At 41.5% G+C, this 19,920-nt stretch overlaps 1 protein-coding gene across 1 annotated transcript in view; it reads right to left on the bottom strand.

Moving 5' to 3' along the window:
• Positions 1-1,275: 1,275 nt before the first annotated feature.
• Positions 1,276-19,920, bottom strand: part of KIAA1324L (KIAA1324-like ortholog) — a 48,141-nt gene continuing 29,496 nt past the window's right edge. The window contains exons 12-21 of the mRNA XM_010018215.1: positions 18,689-18,826; positions 18,142-18,405; positions 17,070-17,243; positions 15,450-15,639; positions 11,594-11,690; positions 10,309-10,410; positions 7,695-7,821; positions 6,769-6,947; positions 5,630-5,795; positions 1,276-1,947 (exon numbers count right to left, since the gene is read on the bottom strand). Coding sequence (XP_010016517.1) covers positions 1,888-1,947; positions 5,630-5,795; positions 6,769-6,947; positions 7,695-7,821; positions 10,309-10,410; positions 11,594-11,690; positions 15,450-15,639; positions 17,070-17,243; positions 18,142-18,405; positions 18,689-18,826 — 1,497 coding nt within the window. The 3' untranslated portion in view covers positions 1,276-1,887. The remainder of the gene's footprint in view (positions 1,948-5,629; positions 5,796-6,768; positions 6,948-7,694; positions 7,822-10,308; positions 10,411-11,593; positions 11,691-15,449; positions 15,640-17,069; positions 17,244-18,141; positions 18,406-18,688; positions 18,827-19,920) is intronic.

Genomic DNA, 19,920 nt, shown 5'->3' with positions numbered 1-19,920 from the left:
AGCATATCATCTTTGACAACCATATATAAATGACATCATGACAACAAATACAATGTACAATAATAAGTGTGCAATGGTACAAAATATACAAAAAGGAATGTGTATTTAATATACATTCAACAATACCCCATAAAAATCTTTCTTGGGAAAGTGAAGTGCCTTTTCAAGAACAACAAAAAATGTACACCATTTCAGTTAAGATGCCTGAAGTATCTCCCATCAAAAAGAGTAAAGCTTGTGTTCTTTGACTGGAGATACAAAATAATTGAGCTGAATTTTCCCTAAGGAAAAAACAAAAATAAATCTAAACTTCATAAAATTTTTGTCCACATCTATAGTATAATAAGATATTTAGAGTGCAGAAAATTCAGTTTAATTTAAATTTTACTTAAAAGTGGGCCCTCTTTTATTGATAGATCTAGCTCAGTCATATAAAATCAAAAATCTATATTCCTTAGAGTAAAAAGACCACTTCTGTCCTTGTGTCTTTTCTGATTTTGATGCATTCCATAATTCACATCATTTTACTATAATGGAAATATCAGTCTGACCAGAGGTCAATACAAGACCCGTTCTTCATTTTCTCCTGGCTCTGTACAAGTCTTGCATAATTTTACTCAAGTATTTTTTGCCTAAGTTTCAGATTCCTTTGAGTTCAACCTCGATGGGAATTTCAGGAACTTCTTACAGTGGATATTATGAAGATCACATGCTTACAGTGTGGCTGATTTTATGAAAACATCCACCTAGCTTCCATTTTTTGAGGCACCATTTTGTGCCTGTCTTGGTAGGTACTTGCATCGACAGCAGAAAGCAGGTACTTGCATCAACAGCAGAAAGCATTTAAGATGCTGAGCTGTGCAATTACCTAAACCATACTCAGCTCTGCTAGGCATCCATCCTCATTGGTACAGGAATAAAGGTGGCTGAGTGTTTCTAGCAAGCCTCCCAACTGACAAAGCTGATCCCTGATTTCCAGAAGTAGAGATTCCTGCCTTACCTCCAGAGTTCAGGCTTCATTGGTGTGCAACATAGGGAAAGGTGACATATTGGCAGCCCAAGGGAGAGTACTGAAACTGCCAACGACCTCTCTTGAAAGGACAAGCTTCCACAGAGAGGAACAAGTGCAACCTGCACTGTAGGTATCGCTTTCCTTCTCGTTATAGAGTCTGAGCCTGCTACTGCCTATAAACTCATGGGACCAGAACTACAATTCATACCATAACAGTTAGCACATCTAAATCTAGCAGCTCCAGGTATTACCCTAACCCTGATGGTCATGATTTAGGAATCAGAATGGGTTCAACTTGCAGGTGCAACACCATGCCTCTTGTATTTGAGGCCAACACAGACCACCCAGCCCTCCAAAGCACTAAAAGCAAAAGTACTTTCCAAAGTTCAAAACTCACCTGAGCCTCATTTTGAGTACCATTCACCATTCTGATTTTAAGAGAGACTCACAGTTATGCTACTAAAAGACAATACACAACCTTTGCAAGAGGTTTCAGGCCTCTCTGAAAATCATTTCTTATGAATATGTGTAGAAGGAGTGATAGGAAATGAGAGGTACCTACAAATCATATGGCATATCTGAGCAATGCCCAGGTGAATGCAAAAAATTCATGTTATTTGCAGTACATGTATCTCTTCCTGAGTTGAATTTCATTCCCAGTATGGAATCCAAGTGTCTGCTTTCTTTTTTGGCAAGGTACTTGATCACATGGTAAGGCAATCCAATTTTCTGGTTTGTTTCCTGTCTTCTTTCCACCTAAATGGCCAAGCATTTCTCACCAAGATCACCACTACAATGTGTGCCAGAATATGTTTAAAATATGGTCCTGTAAAAATAGAAATTAGGTTTGTTTCTTTGAAGGCAGCATTAATTCTTCATATATTCTGGGACCTTGAAGATTTCAGCTGAACAGATTCAAAATGATCTTCCTTTTCCTGCAATGGAAAAGATATTACTCATCAACTGGGATTCCTCAGTTTCACTCCAACAGTTTACTACAGTCATTCCTTCTCTTAATATCTTCAGAACAGCCTTTGTCAAAGACTTTAGTTTATTTCTGCCCCAGTCATTAAGTGCACAGTTTGTCTTTTTATTATTTAATGAGTCTGTAAAAAATTTGCAAAAACAATTAAAACATAGAATCATAGAATGGTTTGGGTTGGAAAGGACCTTAAGATCATCTAGTTCCAACCCCCCTGCCATGGGCAGGGACACCTCGCACTAAACCATGTCATCCAAGACTCCATCCAATCTGGCCTTGAACACTGCCAGGGTTGGAGCATTCACTACTTCCTTGGGCAACCCATTCCAGTGCCTCACCACCCTCACGGTAATGAACTTCTTCATTATATCTAACCTAAACTTCCCCTGTTCAAGTTTGAACCCATCACCCCTTGTCCTATTATTCATAGTACTTACTTTAGAGGATACAGGGCAAGTTTGCATGTCATACTCTTAGTATAGGACAGGTAGTCAGAGCTGGGGAATTGCAAGGTAATCATATCTGCGGTTATCATTACTTGTTAAGGTATTTCCTACAATAATAAATCATTTGGAGCAAGGGCTGTGAATGTGAACACCACTGCCTCACTCTCGGATTCCCATCCCAACTTCTCCTCTGGGAAATCCACAGGACAAAGGCTCTACATATCCTCCGGCATCTTAAAAATCATGGCTGGAGGGTTGAGTTTTCTTCCTTATTTTATTTGCAGGGTGATAGCCTAGGCCATGCGGCCAGCAGGCATCAGGGTGAGAAGCGTGGATGTACATGTTCCTGAGTGTGTGAACAACCCAATGGTCCATGCAGAAGCAATGAACGAAGGAGCCCTAATAAAACTAGTCACTAGAAAATGATGGTTCTTGCTTCGTGTACCTACCTTTTATACTTGTTGATGTACACAAACAGTTTGCAAACTCTGTTAAACTAACCTCATGGTTTCTTCTTTAAAGCCATCTCACTCAGATGAGGACAGCCTAGCACAATATGAGAAAGAGCAGGGAAGAAAAATGTCCTGTGCTACCCTGCAGCAGAGTAGGTATTTCTTATTCTGAAGGACCTGGTATTGTCATGCTGGAGACAACAGATGGAACCAGAACAGCCTCCAATCTGAAGCAGTTTCATAATTCTTTAACTTCTGCTTTCTCATTAAAAGTAAGAGTAACTTATTTCCATATTACAGCCCTAGCCCTAAATTCCTAGGGTACACAAATCCACTAACAGCTTCACAAGATGTTTTGCTTCATAGAAACGCCATTGCCTGAAGCTTGAACATATAGCTAGAACACTTCAAACTTTTCTTTCTCTCTCAGTTTACATTTCTCTTCTTTTTCTCTCTTGTTTTCCTCTGTACATTTTTCCTGTATTTTACATGCATATGCAGCAAGAAATTAATTTCCTCATCTTTTGCATAAATGAAAACTGATGCCTATAGCATTTGTTTTGGAGAAATACATATTACATTACAGTTATCTGGAGGGATACAGGACATAGAGCTCAAAACCTAATGAGGTATTGAACTGAGTATGCCAGCTATGATTGTCTAGCAGGAAAAAAGAAGCCAGCTTAGAAACATCTGAGAGGCTTGTTCAAAAAGGAGAGAATACTCAGGGAGCCTACAATGGATACAGGAATGTTAAAACTCTTTTTGAGTCCAAATAGGCATTCAAGTGGTCTGAAAGCTAAAGTGCTAAAGCCTAAAGAGGGAAAACAAAACAAACCAAACAAACAAAACCCACTTAGATAATCACAGAACGGTTTGTGTTGGAAGGGACCTTAAGATCATCCAGTTCCAACCCGCCACCACAGGCAGGGACACCTTCCACTAGAGCAGGCTGCTCCAAGCCCCTGTGTCCAACCTGACCTTGAACACTGCCAGGGATGGGGCAGCCACAGCTTCTCTGGGCACCCTGTGCCAGCGCTTCAGCATGTGAGGGAACAACTTCTGCCTAATGTCTAATCTACATGCCCCCTCTGGCAGGTTAAAGCCATTCCCCTTGTCCTGTCCCTACTGGCCCTTGTCCAAAGCCCCTCTCCACGCTTCTTGTAGCCCCTTTAGGCACTGGAGCTGCTCTAAGGTCTCCCCTTCAGGAGCCTTCTCTTCTCCAGCTGCCTCAGCCCAGCTCTCTCAGCCTGGCTCCATGGCAGAGCTGCTTCAGCTCTCGCAGCATCTTCATATCCTCCTCTGGACTCACTCCAACACTCTCCCACGCTTTCATCTCTATACTTATAATCAGGAAGGAGCCCATGGTTGGTGATGCAAATGGAGTCAGCAAAGCTTTTACACTTATCAGGCGTACAGCAAAACATGACCTTCTCCAGCAGCACTGGTCATTACACTCAGCCACAGCCAGCCAAGCCATTTGACGGTCAAGAAAACATCATCAGTGTTTCAAAGTCAGTCCCTGTAGGATTCCAAATGGAATCAACTTCCATTTTTTGCAACACCACCACAAAATTTGATGTGATTTGATTTTATTTACATTTTCAATATTCTTAATATTGAATTAGGAATTGATATTGAATTTCTTCCCCTTTCCAAAAGGAACAATATTGATTTTTGCAAGACAAATAGTCAGGTTGGGGTCAAGGGGAAGTTCTGCATATTAGCTGTGTAATGGCAACTTCTCCAAAGGGAAGAGAAAAAATAAGGAAAAAAAAAAAGAAAAAGGAGGCACACAGGTTTTAATTACATTGCACTCAATCACAGAAAGGGGAAAAAAAAAGAATACAAGAAAAAATCTCAAAATTGAACATTCTGAAGTATTATTTGGACAAGAAACATAAGAGTGACTTTTTAAAATAAACATTTATCATGATCTTTTAAGAAACCTTCCTCTCTGAAACAACTCATTTCATCAAAACTGAAAGGAAAAATGTTACCCAACTTTATCCTGATCATACTAGATCCCCAAGCTGCACTCTTTTAAAGACAACACTACTCTTCTCATACTGCAAGGCATTTGGAATAAATGCCAAAGTGCCTGTGGGATCTACCATGATGGTCCTCTGTTGTCCCTCTCCAAAAGGTTCTCAAACGACACCAAAGATCTTTGTGCTATGAATTCAGACATGTAACAACCCACAGCTCATGTGGTGTGGAAAAAACACTGTTGCTTCTCAGTGAAATGGAGGAGGTTGCTGTATTGGGTAACAGGCTGTGGCTGATGCCTCCTCTTCATTCTGTAGTATTCCGAATAGTAGAATCCTATAGTATTCCTGATTATGGGTCTGAAGTCAGCCATAAAGACAGCCCAGGTGAGCTGCAAGCAGCTGGCTGGTGGCTAAGTTCCCAGTGCTAATTTTCTGTATCTATAATAGCTGTGTTTGCTTCAGTAATGGAAGTGGCTGGTACAAATCCAGGCAGAGAGGTTCCCACAGCCATTAACTGCTCTTTTTAGGCATCACCCGCAGAAGAAGGAATGCAACTAAAATCTCTCCGCAGAATAGGGAGCATTTACTCAATACCCTGCAAGATATAGTAGATTTCAGCAGATCAAGCACGGACTGAGTGTAGGACGCTGCACAAAGCACTGTGCAAATTAGCATCACAGCCTCATTACATCCAGTCATAAAGGCAATAATTACTTTTAGTATTAATAGTAGTAATTACTACTCACCTTTGTTGCCAGGGACTTGAGCTTCCCCAGCAGTGACTGCTTATTTGAATATACTATTTCTTCTTCATTATCTTCTCCTTCCATTATAGCACAGCTGTCAGCAGCTGGCAGCTCACACTCTTTTGAGTTTGCTGTCATCACTAATTTGGAATATTTATACTCCAGCCTGAAGACAGAAAGCCAGACAGGCACAGGTTTTTTTACAAATGTCCCATATTCAAGGTTTTCATAATTTAGATTATCTGCAGTCCTTCTATATAGTTACTTCTGACAAATTTATTGGAAATTAGACACTTTTCGATCATTAAAAATAATAACCAAAATAATATTAACAATACATCAAGCTCCTGCTCTCCACATTAGTCCTACACCCTTATAAAAGAGCCATGTTTTCCCAAGAGACATGTAGGTCTAGAGGATTTCCTGCATGAAGAAGTGTGACCTGTTTGCTGCTTTGGGCAATAGCCAGGTCTGACTTCAGAATCTACATCACACTCCTGTCCAAGAAGGCTATGAGGGAGAGAAGTGTAACAGTGTGTGGTAGGAGGCAGCAAGGGGTTGGAACCATGATACTGGAGTCCTGATTTGGTGAAGCTGGTTGTGCTATGGTGAGATGAAATCCCACAGAACTGGAATCATGTTTTAGAAGTTTTATGACATGAGATTTGGGAAGCAAAGGACAATGGGGATAGGGAGTATGGTCAGTCTGAGAAGCAGGAATCTTTTGGGTGTGTACCAAACACATCCTGCCAAAATAGACCTAAGCAATATACAGTCAAGAACTCTTTTAACCCTGCTGAAAAGGAACTAATTAGACTGAAGAGATATCCTTCTGGTCTTCAGATTTTGAGAAAGCTGTGTTGCTTCAGCACCTATAAGCAACTTCAAACTCTCAGGGTTTAAGAAGACAGAAATGCCCCAACAAATTACTGTGGATTTTCTAATACTTTCCTGACTAGTGTTTCCAATAACCACTGTTCGCAGAAGAAACCTCAACTTGGTGGATAAACACACCAAACAATGGCATTTCTCATCAACATTGTCATAAGGTCAAACCCATAAAATGTCTTCCTTTCTTGATGTTCACTACATCAAGCTTTTAATTTACTTTTATATGGAACACAATTTGTACTACTTACTTCTGGTTCTTCTTCCAAAAATAGCAGGTCAAGGCTATGAGCAGAACAGCTGTGAAAGCACCAACACCAGCTCCAACTTTTAGCCAAAAATCCACTGTTTCACAGGTGCTGGTCCTTTTTTCTGGCAAGGGAACTCCTTTAATGCAATGCTTTGGCTCATTCCATACATACAAGGTTTCCTTTCAAACAGAAAACACCAAAACGTGAGCTGCTTGTAGGAAAAGAGAACTATTTGGAGTTGAAGAAAACAAGCTGTTTTGAAGTTGAAAGGTTAGACATGTTTCCCGTGAAAGCAAACCAAAACATCTACTTCAGGTTTTCAGACTCTAAGTGGAGTTACATCATCTACTCAATTGTCCCCTTGATTGTGCCTGCAGGCCAAAGGATTTCATCTTCCATATTGTTCTTCACCTGGTACAATACGGGTCAGACAGCGATTATGAACATGTTGTGCCCACATTGGAGCTGTTGATCAACAGGACACTTCTGAACCTGTGAAATAACTTTTTAATATTTGACTAGAAAAAGCAGCAGCAAAAAAAAAATTCAAGCAAGAAAGGATGTATTTCTGAACCGAAATTCTGAATCCTTTCCTAGCCTGCCCCTGATGTTCATGGATATGAACAGACTGAAGTCCTTTAGGCACTCCATCCTTCACAAATAACATAGCTGTGTGCATACAGAGTCCACATCCCTACCCACATGGCTGGTCAGCACAAGCCAGCTCTCCTGTAGGAACTACACTTCCATTGGCACAAATATTCCTGAGTATCAGCACAGCAATAAGACTTGCACCCAGCCAGCTCAGAGCCCGGACTGAGGTTCCCCAACCCTACCTGCACTTACATATAGATTTGCACATCAAACTTCAAGAGTCCAGTTATACCCAAAGCAACTCATCTGACTTGGAGACATGTGTCCTGTACCTGAAATCCTTTCTTGCAGGCTCCCTCAATCTCATGGTAGTCTTGCTCTGTGCAGAGAGGGCAAGCTTCTGCACTTTCCCATATGAAGTAGAAAGTGCAGCCATCGCAGGTGCCCGCAGGGCATGAGCTAGAAGGAGAGGAAAGCTTAGTTATCACTCATGAAACACTCTGGGGTTTGCATCCTCATTCCACATTCTGCTGCTGAAGATTGGTAATACTAAGTACAAGAAATGGGTAAACATCCATCAAGTCAGCAGGTGGAAAAAAAACGGGGAAGTTATTTTTCCCAGTTTGTAAAATGCTTTCTCAAGTGAAAACAGATGTTCTGCTGTCAAAGGTCTAAAATAACAGCTCAGTTCCTGGCAGCAAGTGCTACTCACACACCTGCGATGAAGAGAAGAGAAAGAAGCAAGCCTTGGAGACCAGCAGAACTACTCCAGCATTCCACCAGCACAGGCTAGCCCAGCACGCACCTCTATTGCTGTTCTCCTGCCCTGGGTGACTGTTCAACATGAATGCTCCTATCTGGTTCCTGTTGTTGTTCTAATGATGTCTGGGTGATTTCATCCATATGGAATGGACTTGTCCTGTCATGGTTAATTACTAGAAGGATGTTCACCAGTTAATGAAGAGATAACAGCTTCTCTAGTCTAAGAAAGACTAATGACCCTATTTTGTATTCAGCCTGCAGAAGAAAGTTGTACTTGCAACGACAGAACATTCGTGCAGCTTTTGTTACTGACAATTACATCAGTCTAGAAGCAGCATTGGCCAGAAGTCCATGTAAGAATTTAGGCCATGTAAATGTGAAATATATCCATACAGAAGATTGATTTAAAGGTTTTTTCTATGTCATCTGGAAATCTGTTACCCTGATTGGAAGAACTGGGGAATGGCTTCAGACTGAAAGAGGTGAGATTTAGATGAGATGTTAGAAAGAAACTCTTCCCTGTGAGGGTGCTGAGGCGCTGGCACAGGGTGCCCAGAGAACCTGTGGCTGCCCCATCCCTGGCAGTGTTCAAGGCCACGTTGGGGACAGGGCCTTGAAGCAACCTGCTCTAGTGGAAGGTGTCCCTGCCCATGGCAGGGGGGTTAGAACTAAATGATCTTAAAGCCCCTTCCAACCCAAACCCTTCTGTGATTCTATGACTGAAAAATCCACAGCCCTAAAAGCCCATTCTGTCTTCTCCTGATTTAAATAACTGGCAACTGTCCTCTCTGGATTATGGAGCAGTCTTTCAGTGCACACGGCAAGAGCACTGACAGGCCTTTCTCCTCAACGGCTTTCATCTTATACTATAACTTCATGTGAGACTAAACACCATGTCTGGAGGATCAAGGATTTACAGGCAGTATTATTTGACATGTATCACATACCTCACTGTTTGAAAATAGCTGTCTGACTGCTGAGCTAATCAAAGGGAGCTAGGAAGGGAGAAGTCAATGAGAACTGCAATAAAGTACATCATGTCAGCTGTGTGCCACTTCTGCCCACGACTACACTTGTAAAAGCAAGGTAGGTTAATCCTCCTCAGTACCAGTGCGCTATCACAGCTCATACTATGTTTCACCTGTAACACTAGAAGGACTCCTGGAGGATTTTCACATGGCAGCTGATAGACAATGGCTTGTAGTCCAGCATCATTTGTAGCCTAGCGTCTCAGGTCCCTAAGGAACTGGGGTAAGCATCTCCAAAGGCATTGGAACTTCAATCACTCCTCCATCACCTGTGAAGTAGATGTCGCTTTGCCTTCATTGAGGTGAGCATGGTTCACCCATCCCAAGACAGACAGGGATCAAGTTGGATCCCACACTTCTCACACTGTTAGCTTTTGGGAAGGAGGATGAGTGAGAGTTCTGTCAGCAGATTTATAGTAACATCCAGACAGGATAAATGCATGTTGACAGCCAAAAAGGAGGGTTAGCAGAGTTAAGGGGAGCTTCTGAAGAATCACAGAGTGTTGCTAAAGAGCAACAGAATTACTTCTTTTACTGTATTTTCTCTGCAACTTTTCAGGTTTTCAGGAGGTTTTTGTAGTCCCTTGAATCAGAGCGAAGGGAAAGAAAGGTCAGGCAAATTTAACGTAGTGGTACAAGGGGTCCAGGACACAAACTGGAGTGACAAGAAAAATACATATGGAACTTGAGATAGACAAAGTAAGGGCTCACATAAGCACTGCAACAGCAGATTTCATAGTTCCTAGGACAGGTTAAAAAGAAAGTCACTTTGTCCACAGCCACTGCTGTAGATCAAGGCAGAAAACCTCTCAAAGCCCCAGCTAGGCAGCTCTAATCAGGAGGCCAAAAATCAAAATAAGGAACAGAAATATAGGAGAAGTGAAGACAAGAAAACATCACTACATTTTCTTTTATATGTAAGCTTGGAACAAGCTGCCTAAGCTCTAACCTCTCTCACCGATACAGAGCAGTTGGTCTGCTGGGAGGTGATGGACACACATGTCCTTCGCCTAGCGAAAATGAGACCTCCTGCATGGCTGATGAGGGAGACAGCACTCCTCATTGCTGTGAAGTATGAAATCACTAATGAGTTTTGCAAAGATTACCTGAGGAGAAAAGGCTTTTTGTCACTACTCAGATAAAAATACTTAAATACCTGGGCACAGAAAGCTCCCCTTGGTCTGGTTTGTTGAGGTTGCATCTCATTGTCACAACAGTTGCACGGCCATTTTCACATGAGGTTGTCACTGTTGAAGACCTAATGTCAAACAAGAGGAGAAATGTAATACATTTCCACTACAATAAATACCTCTTTCATAGGTCTCTGTCCATTCATATAACTGCAAAGCTGAAGAAATACTGTTTATCACAGTACTTCTGCCTTTGTCATCTGGAAGAGAAAAAAAGGAGTTACAAAGGATCAGGATAGGTTTTACCTCTCCATTTGAATCTCCAAGTGCTCTCAGTACTCAGGGATCTGCTCTGCTTTAATAGCTAGTTTGAATTCTGCTGAGCAAGGAATAAGCCTGCCCACAAAACAGAATAGAATGATTAAAAAGGAGAATCACAAGTGCTGTGGTTGGTGTGTTACTCTGCTGGAGAGTTCATGACGGCTCTCTCCTCACTAGTAATCTGAGAACCATGCTGTCCTGAAACAGCACAAGGCTGTTTTACTCTAGGGAGTAAAACTGGACACAATAGACATTGTAAGCTAAATTCATAATATACTCAAAGTAGGGTTATTGGTGTGGGGTCAGTTTGCAGAATCAGGCATGTAATTTAAGTATTTGCATATGTATAAAGTGTTGATGTCCAAAGTGCTATAGCCAATTAAGATCTACTACTAATGCCAACACAATCTAGAGAGAAAATCAGTAGAACAAATATAGGTATGTTGCTCAAGATAACCTGAATTAGCCCCATGGGCTCCAGAATCCAAGCTTAGAAATACAGCTCACATGAAGACTCCAGCATGTAGACATCTTAACTGAAGTAATGTTGCAGGTATTTCTTACCCAAGCTGAGGTATTCTTTTTATGAAGAATAGGAAAAGCACACTAGTAACTGTGCAGGGGTTTAACCTCGATAAGTTCATTATTGTAACATCAAAGTAAATACAAAATAATGTGAAAGAAAATATGCAACAGGAAGCGAACCTATCAAAGCCACATATGATAAATTACAGAAAGGAATATGACACTGGAAGTGGCACCTGAATCAATCAAAGCTCTGGTAACACTACAGATCAAGTGTAATTTAGATTTGAGTAAACAGCGTTTCCTGATTTCATAAGATGTTCTTCAACATGCCAGTCAGTATCAGCCAGATACCGATTAAAGTGATAAAGATGAAAGCTGGATTAAAGATCTCCCCTCATAGTTTTAGTTTCCTTTAAAAAATGAAGACATTTTACATACCAATAAACATCATTTTTTACCTACTTGTAAAAGAAATGCACATCAGGTATTTTGCTTGGAGAGGGAGGAAACATATCTGTCTTGATGCTGATATTTTCCAGCATTGTTTCAACAGTAGCTCCTAAAATTTGAGAAGGGGAAAAATGAAACGAAACAAAAGAAAAGCTGAGAATGGGTTTCTGTGGGGTCCACATAAAACATTTTCTCAGTCTGAAAGGTGTGGGTCTCAAAACCATTAATGACATTATTCACTTTCTCTATTTAAACTAAACTTTGCAGATTTGTCTCATAGATTCTGATTTCCTTATAGAGACATAATAAAAAATAATAAACCCATACTGGTGTAAAAAAGTTCTACTCTTTTATATGAGTTTAAAGCAATCATGGGATATTACGGAATCAAAATAGTTTAGGTTGGGAAAGGATGTAGCACCCTGAGCAACCTGCAGTACTGTGGGAGAAAAACTGAAAGATGCAATGACAAGGTTCAGAAGGATGATGGAGGCATAGGCAAGCTTTGGTGGCACATTTTGGAACAAACAGGCTGGTGTGCGGAACAGCACATGTTACACAGGTCTGCATGGATTTTGGAGAAGAGCTGAAGAGGAGGACAATTCAAATAACCAAAGTTCTTAGAGATCCTTCCAACTCCATGAACCAAAGACAGAAAATACTGGTGCTGCACTGCAACATTTCAGAAGGAGAGGGAAAAACTGTACAAATGGGACACGTTGCATTCTTCTAGTGAGGTGAAAAATTCCTAGAACAACAAGAAAAGGTGGTAGCAACCAGAAATTAGTGGGAAGATGGAAAAGACTGAAGAAAAGCCTTCCACTTGTACTTGCAACATTTCAGACAGCCTAGCTGCATTCTTAGGACTTCAGCTTTACTTTGACTCGACTTTGGCATTAATTTGAGAGGACAACTCACACAGCTGGAAAACCTATGTCTGGTTATAAACCTTTTAGGTGAACATAGTAGATAACAAAGGTGACAGTTTGCAGTAGACACTAGTGCCTGCTGTAGGACAAGTCAGGGATTTGAAAGCACATAGATCAATGTGCTCAGGAGGGCTTGCCGGTGAGGAAAAGCTACAGAGCACCACATCAACAGACAGAACAAAATGACCTGTGCTGCAGCAACCATCAAGAGCATGTGCAGAAAGATTTCAGGTTATTGTGGAGGGACCTCTGCTCTGAAAACATACTCTGATGTCAGCAAGGATGATCATTTCCTCTCATCAAAGGCATTACATCAAACTTAAGTTTGGATTGCAAGACAATAGACAGAGATTAGTTACTCACTAGACTGGAAGATGATAGCTCCTAGGGACCTTATTATATTCGACAAAGGCAATGAGAGTATATTCCCATCCAATATGCAGTAATGTGGAAATGGCATTTCAAAGTGCAGCTTCTCAAAAATAAGAACACTAGAAGCAAAATCAAGTGTAGGGGGAAAAAAAAATGTCATTCTTCAGAGGATATTAATGATATAGCTAAGAACCCACAATGACTCTCTCAAGAATAACAACAGCTTTGACTGAGAGTCCACCTTGAATCAGAACAGCGGTAGGAGGGCAATTGAAATAAAAACACTGGCACAAGCTTAATGGAGGGGGAATAGAGAATCAAATAAAATCCAAAGTTATGAGTTACAGAAAAATGATAATGGATGCTAAAGACTTCAGGGAAAAGCCTGTGTTTGGCAGCACTAGAAAAATAAGAAGTTGGAGCTTTTCTAGAAATACTAGAAATAAAAGTACATTTTCTGGATAGAAAAGGCAAACTTCAACCTTTTTAAACTGTAGCAATTGTGAAAAGAAAAGGCAGCAGAAGAACTGGATATCTTTTCTCTGTAATCAGGAAAAAATCAGTGCTATTTCCTTGCTTTCTAAGACAATGACTGAACACCCCATTCCTTCAGTGTCAGGAGAGGATATGGGCATCTACTTGGCATGTACACTTATGAACCCATACCTACCGAATGACCTTTGATAGAGCTTTTAATGATAGTGAAATGTTGAAAGACAGATGGAGAGGGGATATGGTGAGCCAGATTACAACGTGGCTAACATGATGAGCCAAATTAACAGTAATGGTAAGTGGGTTTCAGTAAATGATAGATACATAATGAGTGACAGTCAACATGAATTTATGAAGAACAGCTCTTGAACAAATCTGATTTCATTCCTTGAGTGCTGATGAATTTGGCTGCTAACGAAAATTATGTAAATTTATCCAGTATTTCACTAATTACCACATGAGATTCTAATTAAAAAGTTAGCAGTGTAATGTCAATTAAAAGCACACTTGGTTATTTAACTAACTAATTATAAAATTATCTGGCCATGAGAAATTGTCATCAAATGCAGTATGTCTCCAGGCTTCTCTAGGCATTGATATTGCAGTCCCAAAATGTAAGATTATCATCAGGCATCTGCAAGTATCTATATAATCACCATTGGTAAAGGGTTTAGAGGAGACACAGATTAAGAGGAACAGGAGCAAAATACAGAGCAACTTGGTTCACTTGGTAAGATGGTCCCAATCCAACTAAACGTATTTCAGTGCAGCAAGGGATGAAGGCCAGTCCTAAGGAAGAGAGATTTTCCCTTGGAAACTGTAACTCTGGAAAAAAGACCTAGAGTAGACATCAAAGCCAAGAAGCCACCATGAAATCCCATGAGTCTGGAGAAAGAAGGACTCAGGGATGCTGTCCCTGCATGTAAATACAAATATGGAAGTGATTTTTACTACCATTATAGTGAACTAAATACTGGAATACTATTCCATTCTATGCTCATGCTTTATTAAAATATAATAGCAAGTTACAGAGGGTGCAGAAAGAACCTCAAAAATGATTCAGATGCTTAAGAGAAATGCATGATAGCAAAAGACTTAGAAAAACTTGGTCTACTTTGTTTATAGAAGAGCAGACTGGGGAGGGTGTGATGATTCCAGTACACAAAATATTTCTCTAAGTAGGAGAATGTGGGTGTGAAATGGAGAAAGAATAACACGAAGCAAGAGCTGAAAACTGAAGCCAGGCAAATTCAAACAGGAAACAAGTCTGCTGTAAAATAAAATACAGAGATAGTGTTTGACCAGCGGAAAAGAATACCAATGACTGTGGCAAAGCTTTAATTTCTGGCAGTCTTAAAAGTCCGGGCTGAATGCTCTTCCAAAGACGTGCTTTTGTCAAACATGAGTTTCTGGGATCAGTGCCAGGGAGAAAGTACAAACACTGAGTGCCTGTAATGGATAGGTGAGCAGACTAAATGACTTCATTGTCTCATCTGGCCTCAGGCTCTGGGAACTTGTGAGCTGGAGCAATGTAAGACTTAATGATGTGCATGGCCCCGTGCTGCTCTAAGCTACCTCCCTCTTCGCCTAATTATGTCCCAGCACCAGCTTCTTCTTCTGAAATTGCCCAAGTGGGGTCTTGGCATGGGCAGAAATGCTTGGTCTTATGTGGTTACTACTGTGATTGATCCTGCCCTGCATGAGGTGGGTAGGAAACATGAAAGAAAACCAGTATTAATTACATTCTCCAGATTTTTGTGCTGGAATTCTATGCACCATGGGACCCACCAGACCAAACACAGGGAAGAGTGAGTAATACAGGCATGGAAAACAAAGAATGGGGGCAGCCCTTGCTCTTCCAGCCACCAGCTGAACTGAAACAGCAGCAAAATGCAATTGCATCTGTCCAGATCTGATTTACAGCTCGTGAGCAAAGTGGGACCGAATCCTGGGCTGTCCCTTCATTCTTCCCCCAAGGTAATGCAGCACTGTTGAGCTGAGAAGGATTTACTCTGCAGCCCTAAATACATGCGAGTACATCCATGATAACAATAAGTAGGAGACAAACCATGTACCTAAGAACCTGTCAGCAAGGCTGTTGGACTGCAGAGCCAGGGCTGTTCGGAAGCCCTTGCTGTCCGATGGGATGATGGTGGACTGACAGACAAAAGCTCCCACAAAATTGGAAAAATCTTCCGATTCTGCAACCATGTCCTTCAGAGTAACATCTGTGATATTGTCAGTGCAAATAGCCATCTTCTTCCCCTGCGGACAATCAGGATAAAATGGGAGAGCTGCTGGTTGTTGGTAAGACATGAAAAAGTTTGGGAAAGGAAAGACTGCAAACTTCCTGACTGCAAACTGAACGAGTTTCATTACTGCACCTTAGGAACAACTTGATGTTTCTACCATGAGAGGGACAAATTGCAACGACAAGCTGTGCCATTGTGAAAGCTCCAATTAAAGCCTTGTATAGACTCAGAAACACGCTGTCACCTCTGGTATGTGTCTTATCAGAAACCTCTGCTTCGACGAAGCACTCCTCTTTGTTTATCTTGACAGCAAGGTGTTTACTTGCAGAGCATAATAAAATGGCTTGCACAGGAAAACCATATTTCCCTTTCTTTTAAATAACATACTATAGAACACCTCTTTATTTGGGATTTAATCCAGATAAAATAGTTTCAAAGCACAAATAAATGAAATCCCTAAACAGATACATAGCCTTCAAGGCTGCTTTAATGGCACATGTCAAGACTAGTGCCAGAATCTGGGAGCAACAGCAATGAAAGACAAATCACCAGATTCAATTGTCCTGACAAAATGCCAAGGACTCACAACCTAATGATATGGTTGGTACTACTGCAGAACCACCATAGTAGTTTGGGAAAATGAAGACCAGATCCACAGGGGAGTGAGCATATCTGTACCTTTGTGGATCTAGTTGTCAGCAGCTCTAATCCAGGTGATACTCAAACACACATTTAAGCCCAAAAGCATGCAGAACACTAAAGAAATGTGACTACTCATTTGCCTTAACTCAGGCAAATCCTTTGGTACATGGGAAAGAGACTTCAGAACTTTGCAGGGCTGAACATAAATGTAAACTACATGCACTGGCTTTCATGGGACAATACATATGACAGGTACTGCTCCAAAACTTCAATTTATGTTTGTGACAACATGCTCTGGAACAGTCCAAGCACTGGACAGAAAATCCTGACTCGGAGGCAGAGACTGTTTCACTCATGGACTAAACACATTTCTCCACCACTTTAAAAGGTTGTAATCAAAGCCAGCAATGGGCATCTCGGCCACTGGCAGAGAACGGTGGTGACCAGGGGCTCTTCTGACAGCAACATCTCCAGCCAAGTCACAAGGGAAACACAGGGAAAGAAGCTGGAAACAGAGAGACTCAGATTCTTCACTTGAGTTCTGTGGTGGTAGCACAAAAAGGTCAGGGTTGTGACCCAAGTAACTTGACAGCACAAGAACTAAGAAAAGGCAGGGATGTGACAGGGTTTTACTTCTGAGCTTACTTATGCCTAAACACTGTCATCACTGCTCTGGAAAATCACTTGGCTGCACAAAAGTCCTCTTGCACTGCCAAGAAAGATCCAGAGGGAAGTGTTTGCACAGTGCCAGTGCCAGCACAGGTAGCAAATGGGTTAACCCTCAATACCAGCTGAGCTCACCTCGTTCCCACACAGGCTGATGTTAAAGAAGTGGAAGAACTTGGTCCCTCGGGAGGTGAAGCTGGGTCCACTCATCAACGAGCCCACCTGGCTGAGGTTGCTGAAATTGTAACTCAGGCTCTGGTTGTCCTTGAAGTATGACACCAGGCAGTCGCTGAAGCAGGCAGAGTGGTCCTTCGGAGAAGGAGAGGCATCCATTAAAAAGCAGTTAGGGACCAGCAGCAAAGCATTCACCTGCGAGTTAAAGCAAGCAGGGGCAGACAGGACTGCTTTCTTTGTTAAGGATGGAGGGGAACTTCATGCTATTCCTGCAATTCCCTTTTCCTGTTTCAGTCCCTTGCAGTAACATATCAGGACTTTAATGTTCCCTAAGCCTGGCCTTTCTGCTTTCCACTGCTTTAGACAAGAAAATGAAGTTTCGTGCTTTTTCTGTTGTGGGTGCTTTTAGAATCCCAGTGGTCCAGCTTAAAGCCCCGTAGATAGACCAAGACATGGCCTCAGTTACACCTGCATCTTGCAAAGGAAACACAAGAAACAGATCAACAAACAGGGACAGAATATGAATCTAACTGAAGACAGGCAGAATACAAACAAATTGAAGTAGTTCTTCAAGTCCCTGTGCAGCTCCTTGCCAAAGGATGCTGCCCATGATAAATGTTTACCTAGGCTTAAGGGCAATTTCATATACGAGGAACATGTTAAGGGTTTGTAAAGGCACAGAAACATCATCCAGCTGAGGAAGTTCCTTGAGTTTAAAACAGCAGGAGTCCAGGACAGTTTTAGGTGGAAGTAATGTATATGCTTGCCCTGTTCTTACACTGTCCCAGTACAGCTTCTTGAAATGAACTTTTTTTGAGACAATGTAGTCAATTTTATCTTCTTATTGCATATTTACAAGCAGAAATTAGACTAAAAACATACTTGGAAGAGTGGGATCATTGGTTATAATTATACTACAATGCTCACAAGGCACAGTTTTTGTGCTGCAGGAAAGCACCAAAACTGGCCCTTTGAGTGTTATATCCCAATAAACGCTGCCTGCCCATCGCTCAGGGACACTTGGTTTCCGTACCTTGGTGCTCTTGCTGCCAGGCCCACATGGGATGCAGGCCTCCCTGCCGTAGACCTGGTGGATGGACAGGAAGGTGTTGGCCGGACACTCCTTGCACTGGCTGGTCTCCTTCTCGATGTAGTGTCCCGCCGGGCAGGGCACGCAGGATGAGCCAGACTGCTCGGAGCCCAGCGCACAGGCATGGCAAGAAGAGGCGACTCCATCCACTGCATTGGTCACCGTGATGGAGTAGATCTTTGCCATGTCATTGATGAACTGTCTGCTCTGGAACGAGAGCCAAGGAAACCACCCTGGTGTCATCATGCCATGGCATTTGGACATTAACCACAGCTCTGAGCACCAGTGTATCAATTCAGGGATTGAATTAAGCATGCGTTTGTCTTTCAACATGGATTGTTTTATCCACTGCCTCCCAAGGGCTGCTCTATGGTGACAGCCACTTGCCCCTTACAAGAAGTCTGTGAGCTTCAATGGAGGGCAAGAGCTCTGGCAGCAAGTGTCCAAGGAAAGCTGTGCTGTAAAGCCCTGTACATAAAGAAGTACTTACATCTTGGCCCTCATTTATTCTCTGAAAGGCCCAGGTGAATGTGAAGGAAGCATTTTTGGAGATGATGTGAGTGTAGGACTGTTTCTCTTTACTTCTTTCCCATGATTCCACCACGTTGGTATTCTTTCGATTAATATCCTATAAAATAGACATACATTTAAAAACACAAGTGTGATCATACCACAATAAACACCAGTGGATTATAATATAGAGATTCATATATATAAAGGACTTTACAATTGCATTTAACATTTCATAAAGGAGAGAAAACATATTTATTCTGTTTCCCACCACTGGCGATTTTTCAATTGAGAATGGTTGTCTATTCCAAAAGATGCTCCAGTTCACACAACAGTTAAGTTCAAAGTCCTGTAGTAGGTTATAAATGTTATGAGGACAGATTCAGCACAGTGGTTCTGTCAGATCTGAAATTCTGTTTATGTATAAAACATGCGGGTACCAGACCACAGAAAGGGGAAGGCCAAAATGCAAATTAAAAAATGTAGTTTCTGACATCTTCTGATACCCACTTTGTTGGTATCTCAGGTCAAACAGAACTGAAGGCAATAAGGCAGCATCAAAGTTTACACAAGAGAAACCTGTTCAATCTACGTTTGTGTTTCTTATTCTTCCATCAGTGGTAAATGTTCCAGTGAAAGATGTTTTTCCTTTAAAAGAGATTCCTTTACATTAGCACTAAAGGCAACCTCATTTCCACAATTCTCTTTAAATTAAGAGCAAATTCCTTTAAATTACCACTAAATACAAAAAAGGACCAGCTTCTCTTTGCAATGGGAGGAGCGAGGGAGCCATTGCAGATCCAGTTACCTTCCTCAGCTGTTGGACTGCAATTAGCAGATGAGGAAAGTAAAAACCATGGCACTTTACTTTCACAAGCAAATGCCTGTCTGCTGCCCTCCTGATCCCTGAGGCCACTGACGGGATCAAGTTTAAATTTCCAAGTTGTCTGTTTCCCACCCCTCTGTCCCACATCTCGACTTGTGACTCTATTACTGGAGGCAAATTCGACTGCACAAGAGACACTGAGACTTCTTTTGGTTGGTTTAACAGGGGAATATTTGGCTCTTTGGTGTCCAGTGATTTCTTGTAAAATAAACAGATAACCAGGAATGGTTCACAACCCACATGGTGGAGGAATTTTGCTGGATCATACATTAAATCCTTCCTGCAAGGGCGCTACAGACGTTAAACTAATGTCATGCTTAATCTTA

Source organism: Nestor notabilis, unplaced genomic scaffold (assembly GCF_000696875.1).
Source record: "Nestor notabilis isolate BGI_N333 unplaced genomic scaffold, ASM69687v1 scaffold11987, whole genome shotgun sequence".
In the NCBI taxonomy this organism is placed as follows: Eukaryota; Metazoa; Chordata; class Aves; order Psittaciformes; family Psittacidae; genus Nestor; species Nestor notabilis.
This window is presented reverse-complemented; position numbering and strand designations above follow the sequence as displayed.